This window comes from Anas acuta, chromosome 1 (genome assembly GCF_963932015.1).
Source record: "Anas acuta chromosome 1, bAnaAcu1.1, whole genome shotgun sequence".
Classification (NCBI taxonomy): Eukaryota; Metazoa; Chordata; class Aves; order Anseriformes; family Anatidae; genus Anas; species Anas acuta.
In genome coordinates, this window is record NC_088979.1 from 135,193,583 (window position 1) to 135,221,143 (window position 27,561).

The window sequence follows — 27,561 nt, forward strand, 5'->3', positions numbered from 1 at the left end:
TGTGCTGCCAGATTAATCCCAACCTGCTGCAGAGGTGGAGGAATGGAGTATGGGGCAGGGAAAGCAGTGAGGGTTTGTCAAGATGGCCAGGCAAGGGGATGGAGGGTGAACAGGCTCAGGGAAGGGGCAGCACCAGTCATCAGCACTGGAGCACCTTTCTGAGAGGAAAATAATTCTTCAAAACAATTCTGTCTTGTGGCTCATCTGCTTGTCTGTGACAGCTCTGTGTGACAAGTCTTGTAACTTGGCTAGGAAGGGAAGCAAAGCCTCATGGCAGGCTGCTGGGTCTGTCTCCTAACAGACCCAGAGTGTTTTCTGAATCTGTGTGTCTAATAGAGACCTCATGTTCTCTGCCTGGTTTCTCATGGCAGCCTGCTATTCACCCAAAATATCAGCACAATGAGAATTTAATAACATATGGCATAATTATTACATATTATACAAAATGCTGTAATTGTACATATTACATTATTCAGAATTAACATGTTGTTTTAAAGCAGCTTCCTTTGCGCTCCTTCCCCAGTCATACTGGTCTTGGTAAGAGTATAGATGGTAAAAATTAACACATGCTGAAGCAAAGTGCTTAATATTTGATCCTTTCTTTACACTTCATACATAAGTGAGGAGAAGAAGGAGAAGGAGAAGGAGAAGGAGAAGGAGAAGGAGAAGGAGAAGGAGAAGGAGAAGGAGAAGGAGAAGGAGAAGGAGAAGGAGGAAGAAAAAGAGGAGGGTGCAGAGGAGGAGGTGGAGGAGGAAGAGGAAGAGGGCAAGAAAGAGAAAAAGGAGGAGAAGAAGAAAAAAGAGAAAGAAGGAAAGACCAACATTTTCCCCCTTTTCAGTTTCCATTTAACTTAAATTGCAGGTCTAGCCAGTTCTACAATGAAAGTGTAAACAAACCTCTTAGAGCTGGGGATGTGTGACTCAAAGAGCTTGGCTGGAGAGGTGCAGGGTCTAACTTTTAATCTGCCTTGCTCACCCCTCCAGGACCTTTTTTTTTCAAAGCTGTTTTTCTGCACTCTAATGTTCTGCCAGTCACAATTTGTATTTCCAAACACATGAAAGAACTGTTTCCTGTCTCCAGTGGAAAAAGAGAGGAAGAAGGTATTTAAAGTCCAAACTAGACTTTCTTTTAAAGCCCACTACAGGAAAACAAAAGCTGCTTCCCTGATGGGCATGGTTCAGGCGGCTGTGTGAGCCCGACCCCACGCGGGAGGTGTTAACAAGCCATGTGCGCAGGGTTGCATTCCCATTTCCAGTCCAGCGCCAGCTCCACTCGCTTGCACAGGAGTCAAAGTGGTGATCCGTGGCAGCACCCCAGCGAGGCATGATGTCACGGACCCTGCTCTCTAGCTGCCCCTCGCACGGCCAGCGGAGCCCCATCGCGTGGAGCTAATCATTGACTTGGAAGCCTCGCCTCGGTCCTGACACGGGAGGGGGCCTGGCAGGGAGGCAGGACCCGTGAGCTGCAGCACTGGACAGTTTTGGCTCTTGCTGAGCCACTGAAGCCTTTGGGAGGTGCCTGGCACCACCGGGAGAGGGCTCGTGGACAGGAATTGGATGCCAGCTCAGTGTTTGGAGGTGCTGTTTTATGTGTAGCAGCTCCCCACCACCACTCGTCTAATCTCTATTACATATCTACAGACAAAACAGCTACTTGGCATTGCGTTGCGGATGTCTGCAACTTTTGCCAGGACGTTGAACAGAGGCCAGGAACTTGGGTGGAGACAGGAGCCAGAAGGTCATCTGGGGTTGCTGCTCTTTGTTAGAGCTAAATAACGTTGTGAATGTATTAAGCCCCTTTCCATGCACTGATTTTATTTTTTTTTTTCAATGCCTTCAGTACATTTTTTTTTTCTTTTTCTGGGCTGGATTCATGTACAAATATGCAAAGTAGAACAGTCTGCTCATTTGTACTTAGCATGAAATCCTGATTTTATTTATTTATTTATTTATTTATTTATTTATTTATTTATTCAGGAAAACGAACTGAAATACTGTAACGGCCTGCTCCGTGAGAACAAGACCTCGGGTTCTTTGTCACTTCCTCTCTTTCAGACACTGATCAGATGCTCATCTTCAGAAAACTATCCAACGATTGATTTCATTATTGTCCCCTAAGAGAAGCAGTTTAAAAAAAAAAAACAAAACTGGAAGTGGGCTGAAGCAAATTGTGGCATCTGGAATTGCAAATCTGCTGCTGGATCCTGTGGTGCTGCTGAGCAGTAGTCCTCGTCGTGCTGCCAGAGTCAGCTGGGACTGAAAAATCGCATGAGTGAGATCTGCATTTAATACAGCTGATGTTTTTATATGAGGACAGTGGCTGTATGGATGCGTCTACCTGTAAGATGACCGAGTTTATGCATACATTATTAAGCCTTTAGTGTGGGTCTCCTTCATCAAAGAGGCTGCTGATGAAAGGAACAGTCCAAGTGACTGTTCTCTTATTAAACTACAGCAAATATAGTTATGACTATAGTTATAACTATAGTTATAGACTTACATAGGGATGGTAAATAATGTGGCCTCAAGACAATCATGTTACAGTTTTCGTTTTGACACCATGGTAACTGCATATCTGGGTGAACACATGGAGTTCAGGGATTCATGGCAAAACCTCTACACTTGTTAGACTGACAATGCTGTGGCTATAGACAAGTGCCTTCCTCCTTATTTATTTATTATTATTTTTTGGATATTCTCATTAAAGTCGACTCATCCCTGGCTCTACTGCTCGGGGTGTGACAGTTGCAGAAGGAGTGTTGTTGCAGTTTACAGGGTGGCTTTTTGGTGCAAAGTCCCTCTTGCAGGAAGAGCTTCTCATCACTTTGCTAAACAAAAGGCAATGGGTGTGTTATGTGTTACCCAGCTGCTGATCTGGTTCATCCCTGGAATAGGATTGTTTTGTGTCGACTAAAAACATACTTGCATGTAAGATGCAAATACCCATGCATCTCTATATATTTATATACAGATACATGGATGCATGAACACAATAATCATAATAAAGAATCAATTAAATAATACATATATGTTTTTATACATATGTGCTTTTCCATGGAATCTTGCCAGATGATAGGTATAGTAACATGAAATATTTTCATGGTTTTGTTTATCCAGACTGGCACTGTTTTCCAGAGATATTATCTAATTCTAGCATCTGAAAGACTCTTAGAGTAAGATTTCATAGTAACCACAAATAACAAAGGGAGGAAGATTGTCGAAAGGTAAGAAGGCTGATCTTGATTTGCAGCAGGCAAGCTAACAATTCCCTGCAGTCTCTCAGTCCTACATCCAAGCTTCTTTATGCTGCTTCGCTGTTTGGTATGGCTTTTTTTTTTTTTCTTTTAAAAGGACAAGACAAATTGTCTAGCCACAAGAATTCAAGCAATGCTTTTAATCTCAGCAAAGAAATACGCTGTACTGCTTGGCTGCCTTTAAAGTCAAATATTGCAATATTTCAGCAAAAGGTGTATTGGTAGAAGGGGGAGCTGTAGCTTAACGTAGCTGTGCTGTAAAGCCTATTTAGCTCTACAGCACGTCATTTGCAGCCCAGAAGCCCCCCTTGCCATCAGAGACAGGGTGAGGAACACCACTTCTTCCCCACCCTTTTGCAGTGACATGGCCCCCACAGCCCCCAGACCCTTCTTGGCCACAGCTGGACAAGCCAGTGTGGCTTGGCATGTCTGCTCCCCATGGGCAGCCTCACAAAAAGGTGCCTGCCACATTTGTGTTTGTAAAGTCTCTGTCTAGCTAATAATGGAGGTGGGTATTTTAATAACCTTCCTATGGTTTAAGAAAAGGATGATTTCACTGTACCTGTGCTACTCGGGGACCCAGTCCATCCCTGTGCCACAACAATCCCATGAGAGCAAAGGCGAGTCACTGTCCTTTTCCATTCATTCCCAGCTCCCCCCTTCCCTCAACAGTCCAGAACATGTATCATGTAGTTCCTGACCAGATAAAGAATCCAACATATGGCTTGTAAGGTCAGAAAGGTTGATGATTCCTGGGTATGAACTCGTTACTAATGTGCATTTGGGTGTACTTTGTCTGTGAAAACAGACATGCACACAGATACACACACACATATTGGAATCAAAAGGAACACGTGGTCTCTATTAGTTCATGTAACCAAATGCAGGATGCAGATGATCCAAAACAATAATAACTGTAGTTTTCATATCACAGAGTTCTGAAGAGATTTCATTCATCACATACTTACTGGCATTGCTCCAGCTCCAGGGACATATCTGAGATATGGGTTTAAAAATATCCACAATAAAGCCTTTCTGCTCAGTTTAATGTTATGATTTTGAAGTGTAAAATTGCTTGACTCTAAAACCAGATCAAGTGCAATGAATCACCTGGATTCTATGAGTTTCCCTTTTCCAGTGGGATCATGAGAGTGTTCCTCCCCTTTCTTCAAGCCAAGGACCACACAACCTTTTAGGAAAAAGAATCTCAGGCCAATTACATTGCTGCTACCACAATGGTTTCATTTACAGGAGCTAAACACCAGACACATCTATATATTCCTATTTTCTCCATTTTGTCTCCTTGCTGCTATGATATGAGAATACAGATGGCTTTTTATTTTTGAAAATGCTAATGGTAGGTGGATGATCTTCTGAAGTTTCATGGACCACTAGAGGTCCCCAGACGGTGCCAAAAAACACTCACACAGCTCACTCCTCTCTCCTTGCGAGTTTATCTTGGCCCATCAGCGCTGCAGGACAAACTACTGTCTTTGGTCTCTTGCCAGTGTAATTGCAAGGAAGAAATGTCACGTTTGTACAAAGTTGGGGAAAATATTTATTTAGCAGGTGCATATGTGTTGTTTTTATCTGCCGATGGCTGGAGCAGCTCAGCACTCTGGAATGTACGCTGTATTTATGGAGGGGATTAATGGGCAGAGTGAAGGTTATTATCCTATAAACACAGCTGATCACATGCATCTGCCACTTCTCAGCGCCTCCTTATAAGAGAAAGGATGGGTTGGGAAAAGATCATCTGAAAGAGGGGCCTAGCATGAGGCCTTTAAATCCATATTTAGTTACTGAGCTGATTTTTTCAGAAGTGCTGCTCCTATAGTTCAGTAGGAGTCATTGTAATAAATATCTGTGTGTATGCATGCCATGTACCATAAATCACTTCATCTGCTATTGAAGTGCGACCACTTCTGGGCAAAAACACGGCAGATGTTTAATACGTCATGTCACAGCAGCTCTCCATAGCAGATTTCAGCGGGACAGAAAGAATGCCATGAAGCTGCAAGAAGGATTTAGTTAGGCGAGACATAATTACCAAAGCTGGACTTTGTCCAGGACACTGGGGCAAACCCTCCTGCCTTTGCAAATTTGATTTTAACAACTTTAATTTTAAACACCTGATAGTCATATTTCTTGCCAACGGCATAGACTGCTGAAAGAAAAAGAGGCAGCATTTCCTAAGTAAAAAAAAATCTCAGAAAATTAAGAAAAAAAAAAAGTGTTTCCTCCTATATGGTTTGTGACACCTCTGTGGGAAACCATGAAATACCAAGAGCAGAAACACACCTTCTGGGTTGTAATTCAGCCTAGATTATACTACCCCATAGCTTGTGCCAACATTTTGTGTGTAGAAGTGATGAACTGTAAAAAGTGGAACTGCACAGAGGGACCAGTGCAGGGAGTCCAGGTCAGAGCAATGTAGAAACAAAACATGAGGAACCTGCTTGCAAAGAAGACGAATAAATGTCTTTTGCTGTTAAGATGTGTAAATACGTTAGCTTTTATTGATGACACTGCAAATATCCACAGCTGACAACTGAATGTTTCAACACACCAACTTGTTTATGTGGAATTAAATTGAATCTACAGCATTACAGCAAAGCAAACTTAGGAAAATTAATATCTGAGAGCAAGCAACTCGTGTAACACAGACTCTCTGAATCTCCAGAGGAACTTTGTTGACCTAGGCTACCCACTAGATTTGCCAAGTGAACAGAAAAAATCATCTCCTGCAGCAGTTCACAAGCTTTGGAGTAAGTCAGTTCTGATCCTGCTACAGTGCAGGGGGCTGGACTAGGTGATTTCCTAAGTTCCGTTCCTGCCAAACATTTCTGTGACATTAAGGCCCATCTCCAGAGCTTATTAACATGGATCCAAAAGACAACAGTGGAATAATAAAGCATCTAATGCAGTAAATTCTCCAGGAAACCAATGCTATCCTACAAAAGGATACCTATCAACAGTTTGCAATGGAGTTGCTTTAAGTAGAAGAAAGCTGTACTTGCATCATCCTGAAGAAGATTGAAAGCATGCAGAGGATCTCTTTTCCTGGCTACCTTGCCCAAGTGAAACAACCTTCTCCTGCTGAAAGGAATCTAATGAAATGATCCATATATGAGAGATTATTTCTGTGTTTGTACAAAACAGAAAACAAGTGTAAGGGCTGTTCTGGGACTCGCTCTGTCCCATTTTCAGCCAAGGTTGTGTTGTATCTGGGACACATTTATTTTATCTGGAAAAAAATCTGAACTATGTATTTCTCAAATGCATATAGAATCATAGAATCACTGAATGGTTTGGGTTGGAAGGGACCTTAAAGACCACCCAGTTCCACCCCCCCTGCCACGGGCAGGGACACCTCCCACCAGACCAGCTTGCTCCAAGCCTCATCCAGCCTGGCCTTGAACACCTCCAGGGATGGGGTACCCACAGCTTCTCTGGGCAGCCTGTGCCAGGGCCTCACCACCCTCTGAGTGAAGAATTTCCTTCTAAATATGCTGGTCACACCACAGTATCAGCTAGGTCGTGGCTGTTGAGTACTTCATGGCCCTGAGTCACACATGCAGTTCATATTGGTAAGACAGGAAGGAGGGGGGCTCAGGTAGATGTGCTTGTACCCCTTTATTAGTATGTGGAGGTTACAGTGTGTCACGGATTCCTGATGCAGTCTCCCTTCTGCTGTGCAGTCCTTACACAGCTGCATAAGACCTTAAAACAGTGCTGCTACTATTTCCTTAATGCCTTGATTCTTTGATTTCTGAGTGCATCCCAATGCCTCTCATCATGAGAGAGTGCTGCTTTAGGATTTGATAGATAGCCATACGCCCATACAGCCAGTCCAACTCTAAGGTCACCAGCTTTGGTGGTCAGAATTAGACTTGTTATGTTCAATGCCTTGTTTAGCCACAGTGAAGCAGACCAAAGCTTTAGTGCGCTGCCTTTTCAATCAGGCCTGCTGCCTCATTTAAAGAATGGGAATGTGCTAGACCTCCATAATATAAAAACAAAAATAGTCTTTTACACCTACATACTGATGTATCCCGCTGTGTATAATGTTTAATGAGAAAGTACAATTAACGAGATGAACAAAAGAATGACATATTCCATGTTTCACGGTTTCTTTGTCAGCATGTTAATGAAATAAAGATAGACATGCTTTATCTACACTATTGATGAAGCTCAGTCTCTAATCAGAGGTTTGTTGTTATTTTTGGCTGTCATACACACACACACAAAAGTAGAAACCATTTAAAAAATCTTTTAAAACCTCTGCATGTAGAAAGGAGGCAATGTCTTTACATAGTTAGCTGCTTGTCAGTTTAAAGTAACTAAAAGAACCAGTGCAAAACATCTAAGCCTCATTTTCCTCTGGCAGAAACCAAGGTGTTTCCACCATGGATTAGTGGAACTATAATAGTGTACACCAGGGGGGATTAGGCCCTGTGGTTCAAGTACAAGAACTTCCAATTGCAAACACTGGTATGGAAACATTTCCCCCGTCTCTCTCTGTTGTGTTACTGTGCACTTCTAATATCTTGTCATTTCAAAGAACATTAGCATTATGTATTCAGCAACTAGAAAGACATCAACTTGTCTCCCTGGCAAAAAAACTCTTTTCTAGCCAAGCACTGAATTCACAGTCACAGCTAACTGAGATGCTATAAACACAGACAGGCTTCATTTTCAAACAGGGTCTCTACTTTCGAGTGCAAATATATTTATTCCACTATGTATATTCCAATATATATATATTCCACTCAGGGCCAATATCTGCTCATTATCCAAAAAATGTGTTGCTGATAACTTCAACAACTGTTTTATGAATTCCTAGGACATTATGGGTCCGGGTCCTGGTCCTTTTGAGGCAGATATTTCCCCTTAAATGTACACTTTAGCAGTGAGCTATTATGGAATTGATGGGAAAAAATATTCTTTCTTGTTTCTCTGGGACAGCAGTGCATCAACAGTCATTATTTAATAAAGACATGTATCCCTTTTCCCCTTGGAAGAAAAAGACTCCACTTACTTCACTATAACCTTGTGCACGGCAGACTTACAAGCTTTCATGCACAGCTCATGTCAACCTGGTCAGAAGTAATTCTGCAGGTAACCTTGCTACAAAACAAAAAGGTGCACAGTGTCATCAGTCTGATTAAAATCACAAACACACAGAGAAAGAGTTGTGCAATTTTTCTGAATTAGTGAAAATCATCAAACTTTAGAAATATAGCTTAACCTGTTCTAATTACAAGCAAATTTTAAAAATAAAAACAAACATAGAAAAAGCTCAATCACATGCCTTTATGCCACATCTCAGTGTGGTGAGAAGCTTGTAATAGAATGGACTGGCCACAAACACACCGAATGCACTACCAGCAGCAGTTGCCAGACTGACCCTTACCCTGCTTCACTTGGGTAAAACTCCCTTTGATATCAGTCAGAGCAACTTTTGTTCCTCACTACATCAAAAACTCAAGAGAGAAAATCTCATCTTGTGACTCTCATGCATGGAGCTGGAAACTGGCTCTGACCACAGTTTGCTGAGAATCTTTATTTCAACATATGAAAACAAACTAAAATCACTGTTTTCTGCCATTTAGGGTCAAACCAACTATTATTTATGTCTAATCACTGTAGCTCTTAATGGGAAAAAAAAAACAACACACTATACCATCCTGATGTTGCATGTAATGCAGAGCATATTACTTGCTCCATTTCTTGTGTGCACACCTGACACACATGCACGTGCATGTTAATTTTTACTACCCAAGAAAAACCTTGGTTTGTTTAGATTTGAGATGAAAAGTAGTGTTCCATCATCACATGACATTCTAAAAAAGCTGACATTTACAGAGCTCTTTCCAAATGTGTTCATTAAACACTGCATGCATCTTACAGCCATATGCAACAGTATAATTTACAGTGTATATTTTATAGGTTTCTTTTTCTGTTTTACCCACTGATTATTATGTGCTGTAAAACCTCAATTATCCAAACTAGTCAGGGAAATGAAAAAGGGAAATAAAAAGTAGGTGATGGAAAAGTATATGTTAACAAATGCCATAGAAAAAGTGGTCCATGCAACATCAGGAGGAAGAGAAATTTCAGTGTTATTAATGCCCTTTCTCTCCTTACAAAAACATTATTAGTATGAAAAAAAAGCACCAAGTGGTAACTAAACAGTCTCACCCCTTTGTAGCTTTTTCTTATAAGCAGCAGACATTTAAAAACACTGTGGACAAATGCACTGCAAATTTTATCTTCATTTTCCCTGTGCAAACTCATAGACCTTCATGGTATAGCACAGGTGAAAAAGATGAATTTTTGACCAGATGATAACAGGAAAGCCTTCAAAGATAAAAAAATATTTCTGGAACTTTCTACCCATAACGAGTTGATCTAACTCATTCAACTCTTCCATGGTGGGAAGAATTACAGGACTAAAATGTCTGCTGATATAAATGGAAACTTTCCCAAGTAATTTCAGCTTTCTCCATTTACATCCCAGAAATAATACATGTTTTTGGCACCCAAGTGATCTTACTTATACTCCAAACAGTTGCAAGCACAAAATTCTATACCTGAAAAAAATCACAGGTGCAGCTAGGAATTATTTTTAGTGTGTCAGACCAGTAAAGTTGAGATGGTGAAATTTAGTAAATCATTGCTGCTTAAAGGAAAAAAGAGGATAGACAACGATATCAACAATAGACAAAGACATAACGATATAAAAAGCCCAAATTGTACAGTGACATTTCTAAGCACAGTATTAAACGTGCACACTTGTTTTAAGTGTCCACCACTTTCTCATATTCAATGATTTTTACTGCATGTTGAACTGCTAGCCTTTGCCAAATTCTGTCATGTCCAAAATTGCTAACCAGTGTTTTTTAAGGCCAATAATTTCTCAGCAAAGTGATTCCAGTTGATTTGTCCTAACCCCATTACAATTTTTTTGTTTGTGACTCTTCATTGCTGCTATCATGAATACACATCTGCATGTGATGTTCTGAAGTGTCCACTGCCTGCACAGACAATTTTTGAATGCTGAGGAAACCCAGCAGATGTTTCTAACCTCTCTGGTGCAGGACAATCCTGTGCTTGCTTTCAGAAAGTTGGCTTCTTTGCAGCAGCTTGTGTATTCATCTTGATTTGCTTCTTTGCTGAGTAGTAATCTAGAGAACAACATGTAAACAGACAGAATTACAACTGCAACAGCGATAAAGGCTCCTTCAAAGAAATCTCTCAAATCTTATTTTATTGTTAAAGAAGCCATTTAGACTCCTCTAAGGCTCGTGAATGAACAAAATTAAATACCCTTAGTATGTTCCACATAAAGCTGTGTAATACCAAACAAAACAAAGGAAATGTGCTGGCTTGTATCCAGTAAAGATCAAAAGACTTTCAACCCTATTACGCAAGCTGAGCAATGTGACATTTCACTCCAACTTTTAGATCTACTATGGCAGTGCTTTTCAGTCAGAAAGAGTTATTTTTTTTTCACCTTAAAATAACAAAAAATACTCTGTAAAATATCATCAAGAGAAACTATATTTATGGAGCACTTTATTTCTGCTGGTCAAACAGTCAAATGTGAGTTCAGGGAGGACTGCATAAAACTTTACTCTATCACTGAATTATAACTCATTCTTCAATTAGACAGTAAGTGCTGTAGCTTAAGAGAATGCCTTTTACTTTTCCATATATTCATGTGGTTGAATCTTTGCTTCAGGTGTAAATGTAAGTCAACGTGTATTACAGAACTACAATTACAAAAAAGGGTTTATATAAGAATTATTTCCCTGCCTCCCAGTCTTGCACTGAAGCATTCTTTTCAGGTAAATAGGGCAAAATGTGCTGAAATAGAAGCTAGATGCTTATTTACATTTAGAGTTAATGGGGTTTACTTTGTGTAAATTATTTGTATTCATACTAATGAAACTATTCCAATTTAAACCAATAGAGGATGTGGGCTTCCTGACGTTTAAACTTGAGCTTTCTGTAGAGTCAAATTGGCAGCATGAATTCTTGTATTATTTTTGGTACCAAATATTATTGGCAGGAGGACTGGAATCCAACAGGCTTTCACAGCCAAGCTTGTGCAAGGGGATTCCTGCAGCCAGCTTGCTTAGGGATATATATGTCTGCATGGCACAGTGTGATGGAGCGCAGCAGTACCTGAGCTAGCTCTGAGTCAAGCTTCTGGAGCAGGACTTGGTCTCAAGGAAAGTGTATTCTCCCAGGCAGAAGCACGCACAGCTAACTCTGTAGAAGAACAAGTCCCTGAATTGCTACAATTCACTGCAGGCTCTCAGCAGAGCAGCAGAGAAAAGGAGTAGCAGCAAGAAACAAAAGCTTACAGTGCAAAATGTAATCCTTATTTCTCCTATTTAAAAGACTTCTATATAGCTATCCTCCATTTTATTCTAGGAAAAGAAATACATTAAGGTTAATGATTAGTAGATGAGAAAATTTAGAAAAGACTTAAATAATAATTATTCCCATTTCTGCCTGTGAAGGATTTCAGCCAGAGCCCAGCTGCTCAGACACTCACATGCCCCACAGCGGAGCCCAGTTTTAGAATTGATGGAAGCACTTAATAGTCAGGGAGAAGCAGGTTCCCTAGAGCTGTATTCAGGAGGTTTAGCCTCCACCTAAGACACTAAACAGAGTCTGTGGAAATTGGCTGGTTTGCCTGGAGGACTCTAAAGAGCACTTGCACTGGCATAAGTAACGTACTGAGTAGTGCTACGCTGCCTGCAGCCTGTCAGTCGGAAAACCTGGGCACAGGCACCTAGGAGGGAATGATTTCTGTTGTTTAAATATACTTACCTAAATGACTGCTTTCCTTTCTACCCCATTTTCTCCCATCTACCTTACAGATAATGGAGTTTTTGAACTATCTGTTTCAGAAGCAAGGCTGCTAGTGAAAACACAGGATTGCTAACAATTTTCTCAACCTTGACCTGTAGCAAAAGAGACTTATGTATGTCTCCCAGAAGAGCCAAGGTCTAAGTGTATCAGGCTGAGACAGGCCAAAAGGTTTGGAAAAGAAGAAAAGTATAAAGTTGGCATGGTTCATCAACCCTGGTTAGTGAAGACAGAAAAAAAAAAAGAGAAAAAGGAAAATGTGAAAAAAACTTAGTGCCTGTAGCTGAGCTGCTTTTTGAACTTGAGGCTTTCCCAGAAAACTGAACAGAACCACACTGGGACCACAATGAAATGGAGAGAATGGAGATGGGGTAGTGTACACAAAAGGGGTGGGAGATAGACGGGAAAACCTACTTTCATGCTGGTTAGTTCTCTGCATGTCTGAGGAGTCAAACACAGCAAGGAAACCTCTGCTCCTTCCACTCTAGAGGCGCCAACATCCACAAAACCCAATGGCTGGTTTTTAATATATTGATATTTATTTAATGGGCCACAGCTGTCTTTTAAAGTCTAAATTAAATACACATTGTTGGATCTTAATGTAAAGCATTACAGTGTTCTTGTTGACCAGGGGAGAATGCAGATAGCTGTTTTCAGATCAAATCCCAGCCCCCAGTGCTAAACTAATCTTTCATTATGGGATGGCAGAAGTTGAGCAAATGGGCAGAAGCACAGGCTCAGACCATATCAGTAGGTATCGTTTTCCTGGAACACCATGTTTCAGTTTTGAGTTAATTACTTCAGTCGTGCCCAGAGGAAGGAGTTTGCTGCTGCTGGAGCGGAACTTCTAAGGCAATACACAGAGCTGGCAATACTTGGAGCTGGCTCTGTGTATGTGCCTCCGTATGTGCAGGAATGAGAGAGGAACCAGTCTCCAAGCTTCACCAAAAATGACAACTGTGAACGATTTTCCTGGCCCATCTCATAGACCCAGATTCCTTGGGGAGAAGGGTACCGTTGTTAGACTAAAGTGTTTTCTCTTATGAAAACATATGTGGGAAAGTGTTAAACTGTGCAGAGTGGTATTTTGGTTTCCACATCCCCTGTTGAAATGTTTCTTGCCTGGGGAAAACAAAACGGAAGAAAAATATCCCCTGGAAATATCTGCATAATTTACTCCCACACACCTAGTGAGAGATTTACAACTGAACAGCAGTTCCCTCAAACCATCACAACACTATGCTCTGAATTACACTTCTGTACTCTTACCTGTAAATTATACTGTTAATTAGTTAATGGCTGTAAAGTGCTTTGGAGAAGAAAAGAGCACTCATTAAACATCATTGTTCTGTACTCTAGTGTACAATGTTCCACTCTTCATTAATCTTCAACCTCTTCCTGAACCTCTCTCCAGCAATTAAGTTTTATACCCTCAAATAGCAAATTACTCTATTGTCTGATTTACTGAGATCAACATCACTTCTCAGAAAGTGTTTCCTGAAATCTTAACTTCAATTATCTTCTAGGCAATTTCAAGCTGGTGTCTCAAGTGAAATTCTCAAATGAAAATCTTTGGTCTACGTCTTGAAAGTCTCAGTCTTGGATAAACCAAATGCCCAAAAAGGACAAGAGTAAATAATCTATGAGATTAGATTTTTCAACAAGCTCAAATTCCTGTTGAGAAGAGAAAACGAGGGGTCAGATTTTCAGAAGAGCTCAGCATGCAGAATGCTGAGGACTTTTAAGAACCTAAAGCTCTTTTAGGGGTGCTGAAACTCATTCCTTTGTACATCTGGAAGCAAATCCTGGTTTAAAATCCTAGGCCCTTCTGCCACCTGGCCAAGTTTAAGATTGATATGCCCTTAAATATCCTGGATGCCTTCACGGACTATAATATTCAATCTGAAATTAGCAGGAGAGCTGGCTGCTTTCTCCAGTTTTTGGTCTTTCTCCAGAAGGCTTGACTGGGTGAATGGTGTTCCTTATTGCACTTGGGAAAGAGAGCACATGGCTAAACCTATAAGAAACAAACCTCTCATCTGATGGGCAACACTGTTTTCCTGTTGGGTTCCTACTTGAGAAATAACTCCACTGCTTTTCTCACACTGCCTGTCTAACCATTCTAACCATCCTCCCACAAGAAGAGGTCATTATCTTATTGCTCTGACACTGACAAGACTCAAACAGATCTTTGAGGGCCAGGAGGGTGGTTGTGGCACAGTGCCTTTGGAAAACACATCACATCCCCATTGATTTATAGTTTGTTTTCTTTCAGATGCTTTTTTGAAGTGCTGCACTTTCTTTAGGACCGGTGTATGGGCCTGCCAAAGAATTTCTAAACAGCTGCTGGAACTAGGTTTTATCACCTGAGCAATACCAAAGTCTCACACACCTGTTAAAGATGTCTGTCTTCTTTTCTTTCCTTCTGGGATCCTCTTGGCTCCTATTTTCATGGAAGTTTTGGGCTTCTCTGTCAGTGCAATCTGTGCAAAGTGGTGACTGTTGTCTTCCCTGTCCAAGGGCCAGTACAAGTGCTGTAGTGGTCTCCGAGCCTCTCCCACCACACAGCTGTAGAAAGCAGGCACCTTGTGGCCCTCCAGCCCTTCCCACTGCAGTAGCCCCTCCACTGGCCTGTCCTGCAGGAAATCGAAGTTCCACTTCTGCTGAGCCCCCTTTGCACCGTTGTGCAGCATGTGCTGGAAGTCCTGCTGCAGCTGCTTGTGGTCTACAGAGCCAAAGAGGTTCCTCCGAGCACATGTGGTCTTCCCTGGCCTCCGCTCCATCTTTTCTCCTCTGTACTGCTCTCTGGTGAGTATGTACAGCGGTGATTCCCTGCCAAGGACAGAAAGACCATCAGCCACTTTGCATGCTCTGTTTATAGATGCTGCGTGCTCTTTAGAAGGGAATGTGGCAGTAACCTCCGATACTTTTCATCCTGCTACAGGGAACTTTGGAAGAAATTTATCCCAGTCTCCAGCCCAGAGTGAGAATTGCCATTGACTTCTATAGGATGCATCTGTTGCAGCAGCTTTGACAGGGAACAGGTAAGTGTGAAATGCCTTCTTCACCTCTTTTGTGCCTCCTTTATACCAAGTGGAGAACACTCCTTGAGGCAGTGACTGTTATTTTCTTTTGTTATGCTCTGTTTACATTGCCTAACCACGTGGGCAGTCTCGATTTGGGGACTCAGACTGCTGTGAATTGCTGCAGTAGGAATTGCAGCAAAGGACAGAGAGCACTGGGGTGGCACTTAAGTCTAGCAACAGTATTATCTTAAACAAGGGATAGGGAGTGAAAAGGAGGCATTCCAGGACAAAGAAGGGTGATGGAAATCAGAAAAACATAGAACGCATTCTTCTACTGTACTTTTACAGCAAAGGTGGTATTACTTTCCTAACTACTCCAACCGTGTTTTTTTTCAGCATCGATCAAGAATGAAGCTAAGATGATCAGAGCTATCACTTGCTTCTTGCCTGACATTTTCATTCCCCTTTCCTTAAGTAATTGCCTCAGAAATGGTTCCAGTCACAGACACAAAATGGGTCTTGTTTCCTGTAATGGCAAATCCCATTCAAGCACCTGTGGATGGACTTCCCACCAGGAAAGCCAGCATGGTGACAGAAGAGATGGGTTTTGCACCCTCCCCTGGCAGGTAAGGTGGGAGCAGAGCAAAAGAGAGGAGAGGAATCGTGCACTTTGTTGATTTCATAGGCCAGTAAGGGCATAAATATACCAAGCACATTCACCTACTAATTCCTGCTCAGACCTTTAATTTCTGGAAGAGCTTGAAGATAGATCTTAAAGGTCACAGAATCACACAGAATCACAGAATTTCTAAGCTGGAAGAGACCTCAAGATCATCGAGTCCAACCTCTGACCTAACACTAACAGTCCCCACTAAACCATATCATTCAGTTCTTTCTCTCTGCATCCACAAAACTCAGCCCCTCTTTCAAGCTGTGATGTGTAGCTGCAGACAAACTAAAAAGAAACCTCATAGATACATTAGCAAAAAGCCACATTTTGGATTTGTTGCACTACTGAGTTCTGAAGGGATTGAATTCTGAAGAATTTGCCACGAAGCTAAGAGAGGTTAACCAGTGATTTGTCTACAGACCATGCAAATAGTCTAAACTGAAGCAGCAGAGTTCCTACAGAACCACAAGCTTTGGGCTTGGTCTCCAACATCCCAAAGAGTGCTTCAGCCACAGCAGACACAAACACAGATTTAATTTGTTTAACCACCTCTCCATATTATTTTTGCAGGGTTGCATCTAATCTAAGTGAACTGTGAGCATCTCCTGGCAGTCATGCCCAAGTGCTTACTCTGAGATGGTCACTTCGTGGCTATGGTATCAAGAGCTTGTCGGCAACAGGGCGCTGATGGCACGTTATCTGGTTCTGCACACAGTCTGCAGCAGAAAACTTGGGCAGCGAGGGGATGTGGCCACCTCCTCCCAGGTAAAAGTTGAGTGTCAGTTTTGCAATTGATAATGCAACCCAGCAGCGGAGCTTCAGAGGCAGAGGGTCACCTGCATCTATTTGTGAACCTTTTTCCTTGCCCTTGGTGGCTCTGAAACTATGGCCTGAAAATGTGTGGCCCACAGCTGCTGGAAATTAAAGCAGAGAATGCCAGGTCTAGGTTGCCCTTCTGGCATATGTATTTATTTCCAAGTGTTGTGTGCAGTCCTCTGGAAGGCTAATGGCTCCCAACTGCAAAGACAGGCACATGGGACCTCTGGGATGGGAAGCAGAGAGGTGCTGCTTAGAGAGGTCCATCTGGGACTCATCATTAGGGTTAACATGACCATGCTGCCTCCTGGGTTCCAGCCTGCTCCTATCAGCGGTATCACACCATGCCATGTAGCTACCCCAACCCATTTGGTGTGTGCCACCAGCACTCTGCCCCGTGGGGACACAGCTGACAGCTGCCCATCAGATGCTCTTTGCTCCTACCAGGTCCTAGCACTTTCCCAAGAAGCATCTGAGAGCACACCAACGAGGAAAATCCTCTAGGTGGCATCCAGAATCCCAAAACCTAACTCAAACTTTCCCTGGAGCTGTGTGCAGCCTTGCCCTCAGCCATGGGGATGCTCAGCGGTGCTGGTTGTCACTGCAGCTAACAACAATCACACTGCTGCTCTGCTGCTTTTTCATCTGGTGCCAAGCCCCCAGCAGTTTAATCTAAGCTCATTCAAAGACAATCTATCAGCCTTAGAAAGGGATAGGCAGTGCTTTGAAAGAAACGTGCACTAGGAATTGTATTAGGAATTGTCCTTTTGTAATAAGCGAATATGGAAGAAAAAAGGTATTTATCAAACATTTGTGGCCTTCACTACTTTTTTTTTAAATTTTAATAGAACATATGAATGAACCAGAAGAGAATCTGCCTTGCTCTGTTCCTGATTACAGGAACATGGAAAGAGCTGCTCCAGTGCAGGCTACGAACCCAGTGCCTTGTCTTTAAAGCTGTCTAATTCCAGGTGTTTCAAAAGAAGATAAAAAGCCTGCAGAGAGGATAATTATAGACTAACCTTTCCCTACGGAAAGTTTCCTCCTAATGCTCTTAATTATGTCATGAATCATAAATGCTTATAACTCTTCTAAACTTACATCATACGTATATACGGACTGTTGTCGTTTCCATTACTCATAGTCACATCCAGGGTGAAACGCTAGCTCGGCTGAAGTAAGCGCAAGTTTACTGCTGCAGAGCTGGGATGCCTTTTTGCAGAGCTCTTTCCATGTCTCATTTCCAAAGCTGCACAGTCACCGCTCCCACGCACTGGTCTGAGCTGCGGGGGTGCATTAAACACCTGTAAAACTAGACAGAAATACTTCTGAAGTGCAGAAACATTAGTGCTAGGGGCTTCTCTTTCTTAATCCATGGTTTCTAAGAACAAGCTGCAAGCCCCGACCTGCCAGCCTTACACCTACCTGTACGAGCACTCCTACTAGTGCCGAGACACAGGACAAACAGCTGAAAGATGGAGCTCTGCACTACCAGTGGCCATGCCCAATTTTCCCCAGATCTGGGCTAGCTTGAATGAGCTGGAAAGGAAATATAAACTTCCCCACTTGCTTCTTGAGTCAAACTTTTAGAGCATCAGTGGAATGGTGGGTTGTAGTTATGAATTTCCCATGTATGCACAATTTTAAATAAATAAATAAGAGACAACACTATCGGAATGGATGCTGTGCATTTTTTGCCTTTGTTCTTACAGTGAAAGCTTAGTCCCTACATGATTTGGACACCAAGCGAGTGTTGCTAGCCATAAATGCTGTTTTCCATCACAGGTGCTTGTGTCCCTCCTCTCACCCATTTTTCAAACCCATGCTGGAAAAGGGTAGCCCTTCCCTGGGGGTGCAGGGGCAGCCCCCTTGCTCCTCTTGTGGCCACAACAAGGTGCCTTCACTTGCCCAAAAACACCACCTACCCCATTTTGGGCCCCCCTCCGCCGGGTGGAGCTCGATATAGGCATGCCCATGGCCCTGCACCATGAGGCCCTGTGGCCGCCCACAGTCAGCCCTGGCCTGCCTGGCTGCAGGGTGCTGAGCTGACACGGGGTGCTGAGGGGCTGGGGGAGCAGGGGCTGCTCACCCGCACAGCACAGAGGGGTTCCTGGTATTCAGGGGGAACCTCCTGTCTGCCAGTTTGTGCCCATTGCTTCTCGTCCCCTGGCACTGGCACTGGTGAAATGAGCCTGGCTCTTTGCTGCCGGCCCTCGATGACCTGTGTCACCTGGTGCCCTTAGGACGGCGCATGCAGGCTGGAGCCCTTGTGCCAGCCCCCACAACCCCACCATGGTGGCCCTAGCTGCGAGGTGGTTTTGCTAACGCAGCATGGACAGGGCTGACTGGGCACGAGGGTGATGGGAGAGGCCAGTCTGTGGCACGCCTGTTTGCATATCATCACCATCAGCAGCATAATTTCCTGAGCTTTAGCAATACTTAGCATTTCTATAGAAGTAAAGTGTTTTCATGTTCAAATTTCCCAGTTGCTCCCTGAAGACATGTGAGGCAGACTGAACAAGCCCTTTGAGGGAAGGTAGGCTTATATTCCTTACTCTGTTTTCCAGGTCCTCATACACATAATCCTGACCTGCTGCCACACATGGGGAATGGCTGTGCGGGGACTCTGCGGTGGGAAGGTGACCATTGGGTGCCAACAGATGGCTGAAACCACACATTTCAGCCCCCACACCCGTGGGCTTTTTAAGAAAGCCTCATGTTTTAAGCAATTTTTTTTCTTGAGATTGTTCCTTTGTCAAATCACAAGCTATGAAACCGTATGTTTCAGTGGTAACATTTATTTTTATTGTAGTCTAGGTAGACTAATTTCCTTCTGAAGTAACAGAGCCATTTATGTTAGGGTTTTTTGTTTCACAGCAAATTGAACTCTTTGGAGACAATTCCTTTTTTTTTTCTTTCTTTTTTTTTTTTTTTTTTTTCTTCTGGATTTCTAATTGGCAAGGGGAAGCTCAGATTAATAATATAGTTTGTGGTGTAACAGCATGTAATCACGTGCCTTATCTTAGGCACATGGATATATTTATGCCAAATGCTGTGAATCATCCTTTTAGCTGTTTCAAATCATGACCTGAGGTTTCATAAGATTATAGAGGCAATTCATATTTAAGCATCACCTCATCCTCAAGGTTCTGCTTTTGGTTTGCAGTGTTCTCCTTGCAGCAGAGATTGCTTTCCAAAGGATTATTCTCCAAGTTAGGCTTCCCATCCATTCTAAATTTCTGAGATCACTCTCCTTTGATGTCTCTCGGTCTCAACTTGATCCCCAGATACTGCCTTACAATTTATCAGTAGGAGGAGTAGACAGTGGGGTGACGTAAGGGCTTGCAGCAGAAAGGCGGCCATATGTATGTGCCTGTCTTTTCATTATGCACTGGTCGCATCCTCCTTCACCTTTGATCCATTGAGATCATCACTTTAAGATATGATGCTGACTTTAAAGTTCTAGATGGAAAAAAAAAAAAAAAAAAAAAAAAAAAAACGGTTATGGATGGCTGGAGCACCAGCATAGTACATCTTTACAAAAAATATTTTTTATCATTTCTGGTTGTATAGAGTTTTGGAGCTTCCTGATTTAGTGCATGCCAGTAAGACTTAAATTTTAAAATAATACAGTTTTTGTGTTCCTGAACAATATGTGACATCTAGAACCAAAAACTGAGGAAAAATGCAGGACAGTTGTAGGTTGGTGAGAAAGAATCATTAATGCAAGGCAAATGTGACAAATGTGAAGAGTGACATTTACATTATTATATCAGTTTTGGTCTCTTTGCAATGCTAAGAACTTGTATTTTCTGTAATTTGTAGCCATTATGAAGTGTGAGTGAACCAAAAGACAAATTGCTGCATGAGGCCAGAATTCTCTAATAGAGTGTGCCTTGAAAAATGTTACAGAGTAAGTTCCTATCTTCAATTAATTTTATAAGTGGAAAGATAAGTGGAGAATGAAGAATCAGTGCTCCATTATCTGTTCACCTGTTCACGAGAGATTAATTTTCAGATAGGCTTAGGAATATGTACTATAACATAAAACCAGACATAAACACAGGAAAAATTAAGGACTGGACAATCACCCACACTCCATTTATCCTCTTACACTGCATTTAAAATACCATCACAGAAACTAGACCCTGTATGATTTTGAGGGCATAGGAAAACTCCAGATGTTTTTCTCCCCACTTTTTCCCCCAAAGCAGGTTTTTCGTTAGTTTTCATGTCTGCAACGCTCCTCACCTATTGAAACAATGCTACTTTTACTCTCTTAATCCTCTTAAGTAAAAACATAGCTGGGAGGCTCTGCCTTGGGAGGGAGGGGGAGAGAGCCCTCTCTGCAGGGAGAAAAAAGAGGATGGTGACTGTGGGTGCTGGTTGTGAAAAGAAGCAGTGGTGCGGCTGGCTTCAGCCTGGAAGGCAGTGACTCCCACACTGCAGTTCTTGGTGCTTAGAGCTGCACTGGTGGGACAACTGTGTGCTTTGGTTGGATTCAGGATTGCACAATGGAGGATGAGGAGGGCAGGGAGAGCAGGAGAAATAGAGAACGTATGGACTTCCTGTAGCAAAGTGTGGTATTACTTAGCTGGTAGCTCTGTCCATTCTGCATCCCCACTCCTTCACCCTGCCAGTGTAGCACAGGCAGCTCAGGGGAGCAGTGGTGCCTGTGCCCGTTCCCCCGTTGATGGATGGGAGCTGGAGAAGCACTGGGGTGGTCCATCTGCACGAAGCTAGGGGCAATACACTACCGTGCTACTGACCATCCAGGGCAGGTTTGCTAGGCACTGGCAGAATGTGGTAAAGTGGAATCTACCTGGAACATGTCAACCCAAACTGATGTCTCCATTCCTCCCTTACATCTCTGCTGAAGCCCTCCCATGTGTTACTGCAGGTTGGCAGAGCTAGAGAGGAGAGAGTTCGTGCACCAGCAGCAAAGGGAAAGAACGAGAGCTGCTGACCACAAGACAGGATGTGCTCTCTGCAGCAGGACAGATGAGAACCAGGCAAATGAAGGTAAAGGTGCATGAGAATTTGCTGTTCACTTCTGGCTGTGACCTCAGGGCTTCCTTGTCACGGGAGTGTGCGAGAGGGATGTGTGGAGATGCTCTGTGCCATGCCAGAATCAAATTTTTGGTACTCAGTCTTAGGGCAGAAAAATTCAGTCATCCTGGGCATTGGGTCAGTTTTTTCTCACATGACAAGCAGCAAGACTGCAAAATAAAGCTGTGCAAATTGGTAGTGTACTTTTAAAGAGGAGCTCTTGAACTATGTTTTGTAATTTCTTCTGCCTTCCTTTACTCCCACTCAGCCTTTCATAAAAGGCTCTTTTTTTTTTTTTTGACTGTATTTTCAGTGTTGTAATCCAGAATTCAACGCTTTGCTAAGGGTGAAAGCCAGTGTGTTGTGTTCTCAGTGAGTTCTGGAGAGCCTCGCAGACCCAGCAGGTATAGAGAAAATGGATTTATATAAGCTGGTTCTGTAAACAAAGCTTTTGGTTTGTCAAAACATTATGGAGATCCAAAGAGTCAGTGTGTTTCTCACTAAGCTGCAAGGGTCAATTTTGGGCCAGTAGCATCAAGTGGTAGAAGGAGAGAAATTTTGCCAATGTTTGTCCTGCAGCCAGAGGCAGTGCACAGCTTCTGTTTATTTCCTGTCCGACAGTCAAATTTGACAGTGCATTTTCAGCCTTTTTTTCACTCTCCCAGAGCTGATAGAAGCCTTAGGGAGGTGGGAAGGCAAAAGGGTTTTCATTTGAATACTGCCACCAGGGCTCCCTAAGTGTCAGAAGTGATGAACGTGCTTGTTAAGGATTTGTTGAGGATTTGCCCACTCTCCTGCCTAGTGAGCTGAGAGATGCACATGATCTGTGCCTAGGCTAAAACTATGCATGCATTGAATGACCAGCTGGATGTTGCCAGATTAGAGTACATGACTGAGTTCTGTTTGCCTTCTGCACTGGCATTTTGATTTGGGCGCCTTTCCTTTATTCAGCTGCCAGTTTTCACAAAACTTGTGAAAACATAGTTTTCTTTGATATTTCTTCTCTTCTACCAAATGCACCAACAGATTCCAAAGCTGTTAGGGGAGGTTTGACAGCAGGGTGTATGAATATAAAACTCATCTTCTTTGGAAAAATGGAAAAAAATGGCAGCTTATTAAGGATGTGACAAATGCATTATGTTACGGATCTTACCTGCTTGCCATGCCTCCTTTTTCTGCTTCATCCTGTATATATTCTGAGTGTGCGCATGAACTTATGCAAAATAGGATGCAACTTAGAGCATCTCAGTGTCTCTAATGTGTATCTGGGAGGCCTGTGAGATCTGAGGAGCACAAAGATGACTGAGGTCTCCCTAATGAGAACAAAAGTGGTCATGGTTATCCTACATCCTCTCATGAACTGGGATATGAACTTCTAGCGTATCGCTTGTTCGTTGTCACCTCTACTCCATAAGCATTAGCTTGCTCCCTGGTACGGCTTTATTGGGGTGCAGATTGGACTCTTAGAGGTGGTGCCCTGATGTGGTTTGGGGAACTATGTGCCAAAGGCTTTTTTCCCATCAACAGTATGAATGGGAAAGCATGAATTTTGGTGCTCTCCATGCAACAGTTCTGCAGCCCTACCTCAGCAGGCTTTTAACCCTCAAACACCTGTACATGCTCTCATGCCATTCTCCAGGATATGCACCTCTTGCCACTTTGAACTGAAAAAATAAGATAAATTAGCTCTTAAATGCATCATACAGGGCTGAGTGGATACCTTGGGCCAAAGGCTAACTTATGTGGATGTGGGCAGGATCTGCCAGAGAATGGTCCCTGTCCCTACTTCACTTAGCAGTGTAGATATTGTCTGTGTTTCTCCACCTCTGTTTTGTTAGCTGTCTTCAGTCTTCCTTCAGACAAAATGAGACTGTTCTACTACGATTATGTATTTGTAAGACCAAAGCATGCATCAGTGAACAGTTACCTGTAGCAGTACAAAAAAGCCTATCTGAACATTAATCAGATCTTTTTTCACTAACCTGAACAGCTAAATAATTTTTCAGTTAAATTATAATTAAGGGGATGCATATGGAAATTCTTTAAATGAGGATTTAATCCCTCAGTGATAAGGGTATGTGGTACACATGCTGCCAGTGCCCTGTGGGAAGAAGTTGACTCATCATGAGAAAGGTGTGCTGGGTTGCAGGTTGCCTCTGGATAGGCATTTATTCAGGTAAGACTCCGTGGTAGGCCTATGTGAGCCTTGTGTGCACCACGTGGGATGGAGTGAAATGTGCAGTACCAACATAGGAGATGATCTAAACCTGAGCAACATGGTAGTGCAGAGATTGTACTGCACTCTGTAGGTCATCATGGCTTGGATTAGGCCTTTGAGTGATCTGGGAATGAAAATGAATTCCCCAAAGGCAATATGAATGGGATGGACCAGTACAAAAGGGATTGGAGGGGTAGAAGTACTTGGTGAAGAAGTGACTTGCCATTTTATTCAAGCTAGGGACTGCAAAGGACAGAAGAAATCCAACACCAGGGACCAACCTTTATGATGCAATGGTCTGGCTGGCACCTCTAGCTGGGGGCTGCTGTAGCCAGTATGTGTGGTCATCTGGAGTCAGGCCTGATGGTGAGGGAGGAAGCTCACAGTGCAGAGCTCTGTTTTAGTTTCTGGTTTTTGATTTATTTATTTTTCCTAGAGAAGGAACTTGCTTTGGTCAGTCAGAAAAGCAAAGGCTTCTGTAACCTCCCTTACACCAAAGCTGCTCCAGGTCTGTCAAGTCTTTGAAAAGCCACAATTTTTGGAGAGGCGTCTGACTCTTGACCCTAGGTCTCCCATTGGGGCCAGCACCAGTGTCACTGGGAGAGGGTTTGGGCTAGCTCTGCTCAGTTTTGAAAAATTCCACCTTCAGTTTTGAACCTTTTCCAGCAGTTCTGCTCACGCCCAGGACTGGGGGGCCTGCTTTCAGTCATTAAGCTGCGTCTGCAGCAATGTTGGCTGCAGTAAAATCTCAACATCCTTGAAGTCTGTGTGCTTCAGAACACCAGCAGGTGAAAGAGTGAAGCTTTCCTCTGTGTATAATACTATGGAATTCAGTGCATGGTGGGTGTTTTGTGCCTTCCCCTGGAGCATCTGGCGCTGATCACTGTCTGAGGCAGAAGCTGAGCTAGATGAAGCATCGGTCTGCCCCAGTGTTGCAATGCCTATGTTCCTGCCTCCCTGGTGGGCTAATGTCCTGTGATATCCTTCCAGCTGGTAACATGCCCAGGACAGAGTTTTAGCACCATCCGCCACTTGAGCTGTTTGCAGCCTCAGTGTAGCATTACCAAAAATAAAGCTGTTTGAATGAAACAAGTGTTTGGAAATGAGCTGTCTCTCTCCCGCTCCTTTTCTCTCTCCCTCCAAGGGTGGCAAAGCATGCAGGAGCAGAGGGAGCGCAGGGTGGGGAGAGGGGAGAAGAACTTGATGAAGCCTGACCAGGGCACAAGCACTCTCTCTTCTCCCTCCTCCTTGCTGGGGAAATGGGAACAAACATTTACAGCACACATAAGATTGTTTACCACAAAACACCCTAGTGGCTTCAACTGCAAATGAGCTCCAAGGATCAGTTTCCCTTGGTATAAATGCAGCTGTTCCCATCCCTTAACCCATTGCCTGACATGTTGAAAGGGAAGAAGAGAGTAAAGAGCCAAACACAACATTAATCAGATTTGAACCTTTCTTGGGACTCCTTTATTTTTCCTTCAGTTTCCCCGTTTCACTTACTTACCTCATTTCTCCTGAACACCAGGAATGATAGCCCAGACAATGGCCTGTAACATCATTCATGGGGCAGATTTTCTAGTCTCCAGCACAAATGTTTAGTTCTGGTTAGTCCCCAGCCGAAGCAGTTAGCCAGTTGGCTGGACATCTCTTGTGTTTTCATCAGGGGCTGAAGTGAGCCCATGCTGTCAAGGGAGACGGCAGATTTTTTATCCTGTTTTCACATTATGTGCTCTGAAACAGCTCAGCTGGGACAAGTTAAGTCTTGGGGGCATGTGCGTTGCCACAGAAGTGTCAAGGAAGATTAAAAACAGGCACATAAGTTTGACTGCTAGACTAACCCCAAGAAAATGTTAGGAGGGGAGCTTTTTGTCTCAGTACTAGGTAGAGGGAGGTTAGAAACTGTGTGTGAAGACACTCTTGGCTGCCTTTTTATTCCTACAGCCTGTCTGGAGGCTGCAGTCTGGGTTTACATGCTTTGTAGTAAAAGAGAGAAACACGAGCCAATTTCCTTACATAAAAAATAAAAATCATTCAGCCAGCTCTTCAGGCAAGAAAGGGTCACAGCATTAGTGGTGGTACCAGTCTGTTAGCACAGGTCCACAGGTCCGCAGTGGAAATACTATACAGATGGTTGTAGCAGTGCTGTTCCTCAGCTCTGTTCTGACTGAGGAGGAAAGCTGGATACAAATGATATCAGCATCATTTGGTTAAAAGACTATGAGTGGGAGAGGGAAGTTAGGGGAGGTTAGAAGAGCCTGATAGCATTTCAAGTGTATTAAGGCAGGGACAAAGGAGGGCTGTTTCACATGGCACATTGTAAGTAACAAGGAGCCAAAGACTGGGATATAGGATATACAAAAGGAAAGTTTAGTCTCAGTTTCAGGAAAGACGTTTTGTCAGCTGTTATATTGTTGACTAGTTTCCCAGGGGAAATAATGAGGACAGGATTTTAAAAACCAAATGGGGCAAAGAATGAGAAAACTCACAAACATAACTGGTCCCAAACTGGTCCCCAAGTGAACAACAAGGTCCCTTCCCTTCTTTTCTGCTCTCTGTGGTTCTTGCTCCACAGTTAATTCCTCTACATTAACCCTTGCTTATATTAATTGCCACAGCACATGAGGTGTAATAACATGAAGTGTCCTCTCCCACTTGTTCCACTTTTCCTCCGTTCCATACTCCCCCATCTTCCTACATTTGCTGTTTCTTACCCTCTCCCACACCACTACCTGCCCACAGAGGCCAGGCCGGGTGTCCTCTTGTTTCTGGCTCCATCTTTCACCCAATTCTTTGTGAGTTTCTTGCTGTGGAGGGCTATGGCATGCTCTGGTCCCATGCTAGCAGCTCACCAGCCCGGAGACAGGGTTTTTCACCCCTTCAGCCCCATGCACCTTGCAAAGGGTGGGGAAGACTGCTGTCCACATTTTGCTTATATGGGGAAGCTGAGAGGCAGCCAAGAGAAAAGGTTTACTTGAACTGGCACGCTGGAGCAAGGAGCGGGCTGACTCAGTTCTTTGGTATCCTATCCCAAATCCTTTCCCCTGGCCTGTGGCTGCTGCACGCCTGCGGGTGCCGTCTGACCTCCCCGTCAGGAAAGGCAGGCAGGCTGCGCAGCCGCACTGCGGGAGCACTCCTGGCACATCAGGCAGCACAGAGGGAAAAACGTGATACAGAGGCAGACTGGGCTCAGGACCTAGGTGTGATGCTGGGAACTTCCCACTTCCCTCTGGATTAAGCATTTAAACTGTTGTTGCTGTCGCTTTCAACAAATAAGCAAGGCAGACATAGCATTATTTACCAAGTAAGGAAGTCTCCTTAAAACATTCCCCAGATTTGAAGTAATCATGTTTTTCAATGGAATATAAAAAAAATTGGCACACGGTACCTTCTCTTAAGTCCAGGCAAGACGCACGCATTTATTTCCAGTAGCAGCACACGGCGTACTGACTGTAACTAGGTGAGAATGCTAAACAGACCCGGTTTCCCTGCTGGCGTCTGAAAACAGGGATAAATTCCTCAGCAGACAAAAGACAGATGGTGCGGGCATTGCTAAAATCCTGGCTTCCTGGAGTCAGAAAGCTATGCAAATCCAAAGGTTCAGAGTGCACAAGATCGTTAATTATTATCTCTATTGAGATG

The 27,561-nt window shown here is 43.3% G+C and overlaps 1 protein-coding gene across 3 annotated transcripts; it reads right to left on the reverse strand.

The window, feature by feature from the left end:
* Nucleotides 1-5,507: 5,507 nt before the first annotated feature.
* On the reverse strand, nucleotides 5,508-27,561 carry LOC137843424 (cyclin-dependent kinase inhibitor 1-like). 3 transcript variants are annotated; one of them, XM_068658680.1, is made up of 3 exons: nucleotides 27,308-27,561; nucleotides 14,533-14,972; nucleotides 5,508-10,444 (listed from the first exon to the last, which is right to left on the reverse strand). In XM_068658680.1, the coding sequence occupies exons 2-3, from the start codon at nucleotides 14,921-14,923 to the stop codon at nucleotides 10,377-10,379; spliced, it is 459 nt and encodes a 152-aa protein (XP_068514781.1). In that variant the 5' UTR covers nucleotides 14,924-14,972; nucleotides 27,308-27,561; the 3' UTR covers nucleotides 5,508-10,376. The 3 variants fall into 3 exon arrangements, 1 of the variants encoding a protein (XP_068514781.1); XR_011089516.1 differs by lacking the exons at nucleotides 5,508-10,444; nucleotides 14,533-14,972 and adding exons at nucleotides 17,231-20,114; nucleotides 25,427-25,604 and having other exon boundaries at nucleotides 27,308-27,556; XR_011089515.1 differs by lacking the exons at nucleotides 5,508-10,444; nucleotides 14,533-14,972 and adding an exon at nucleotides 17,231-20,114.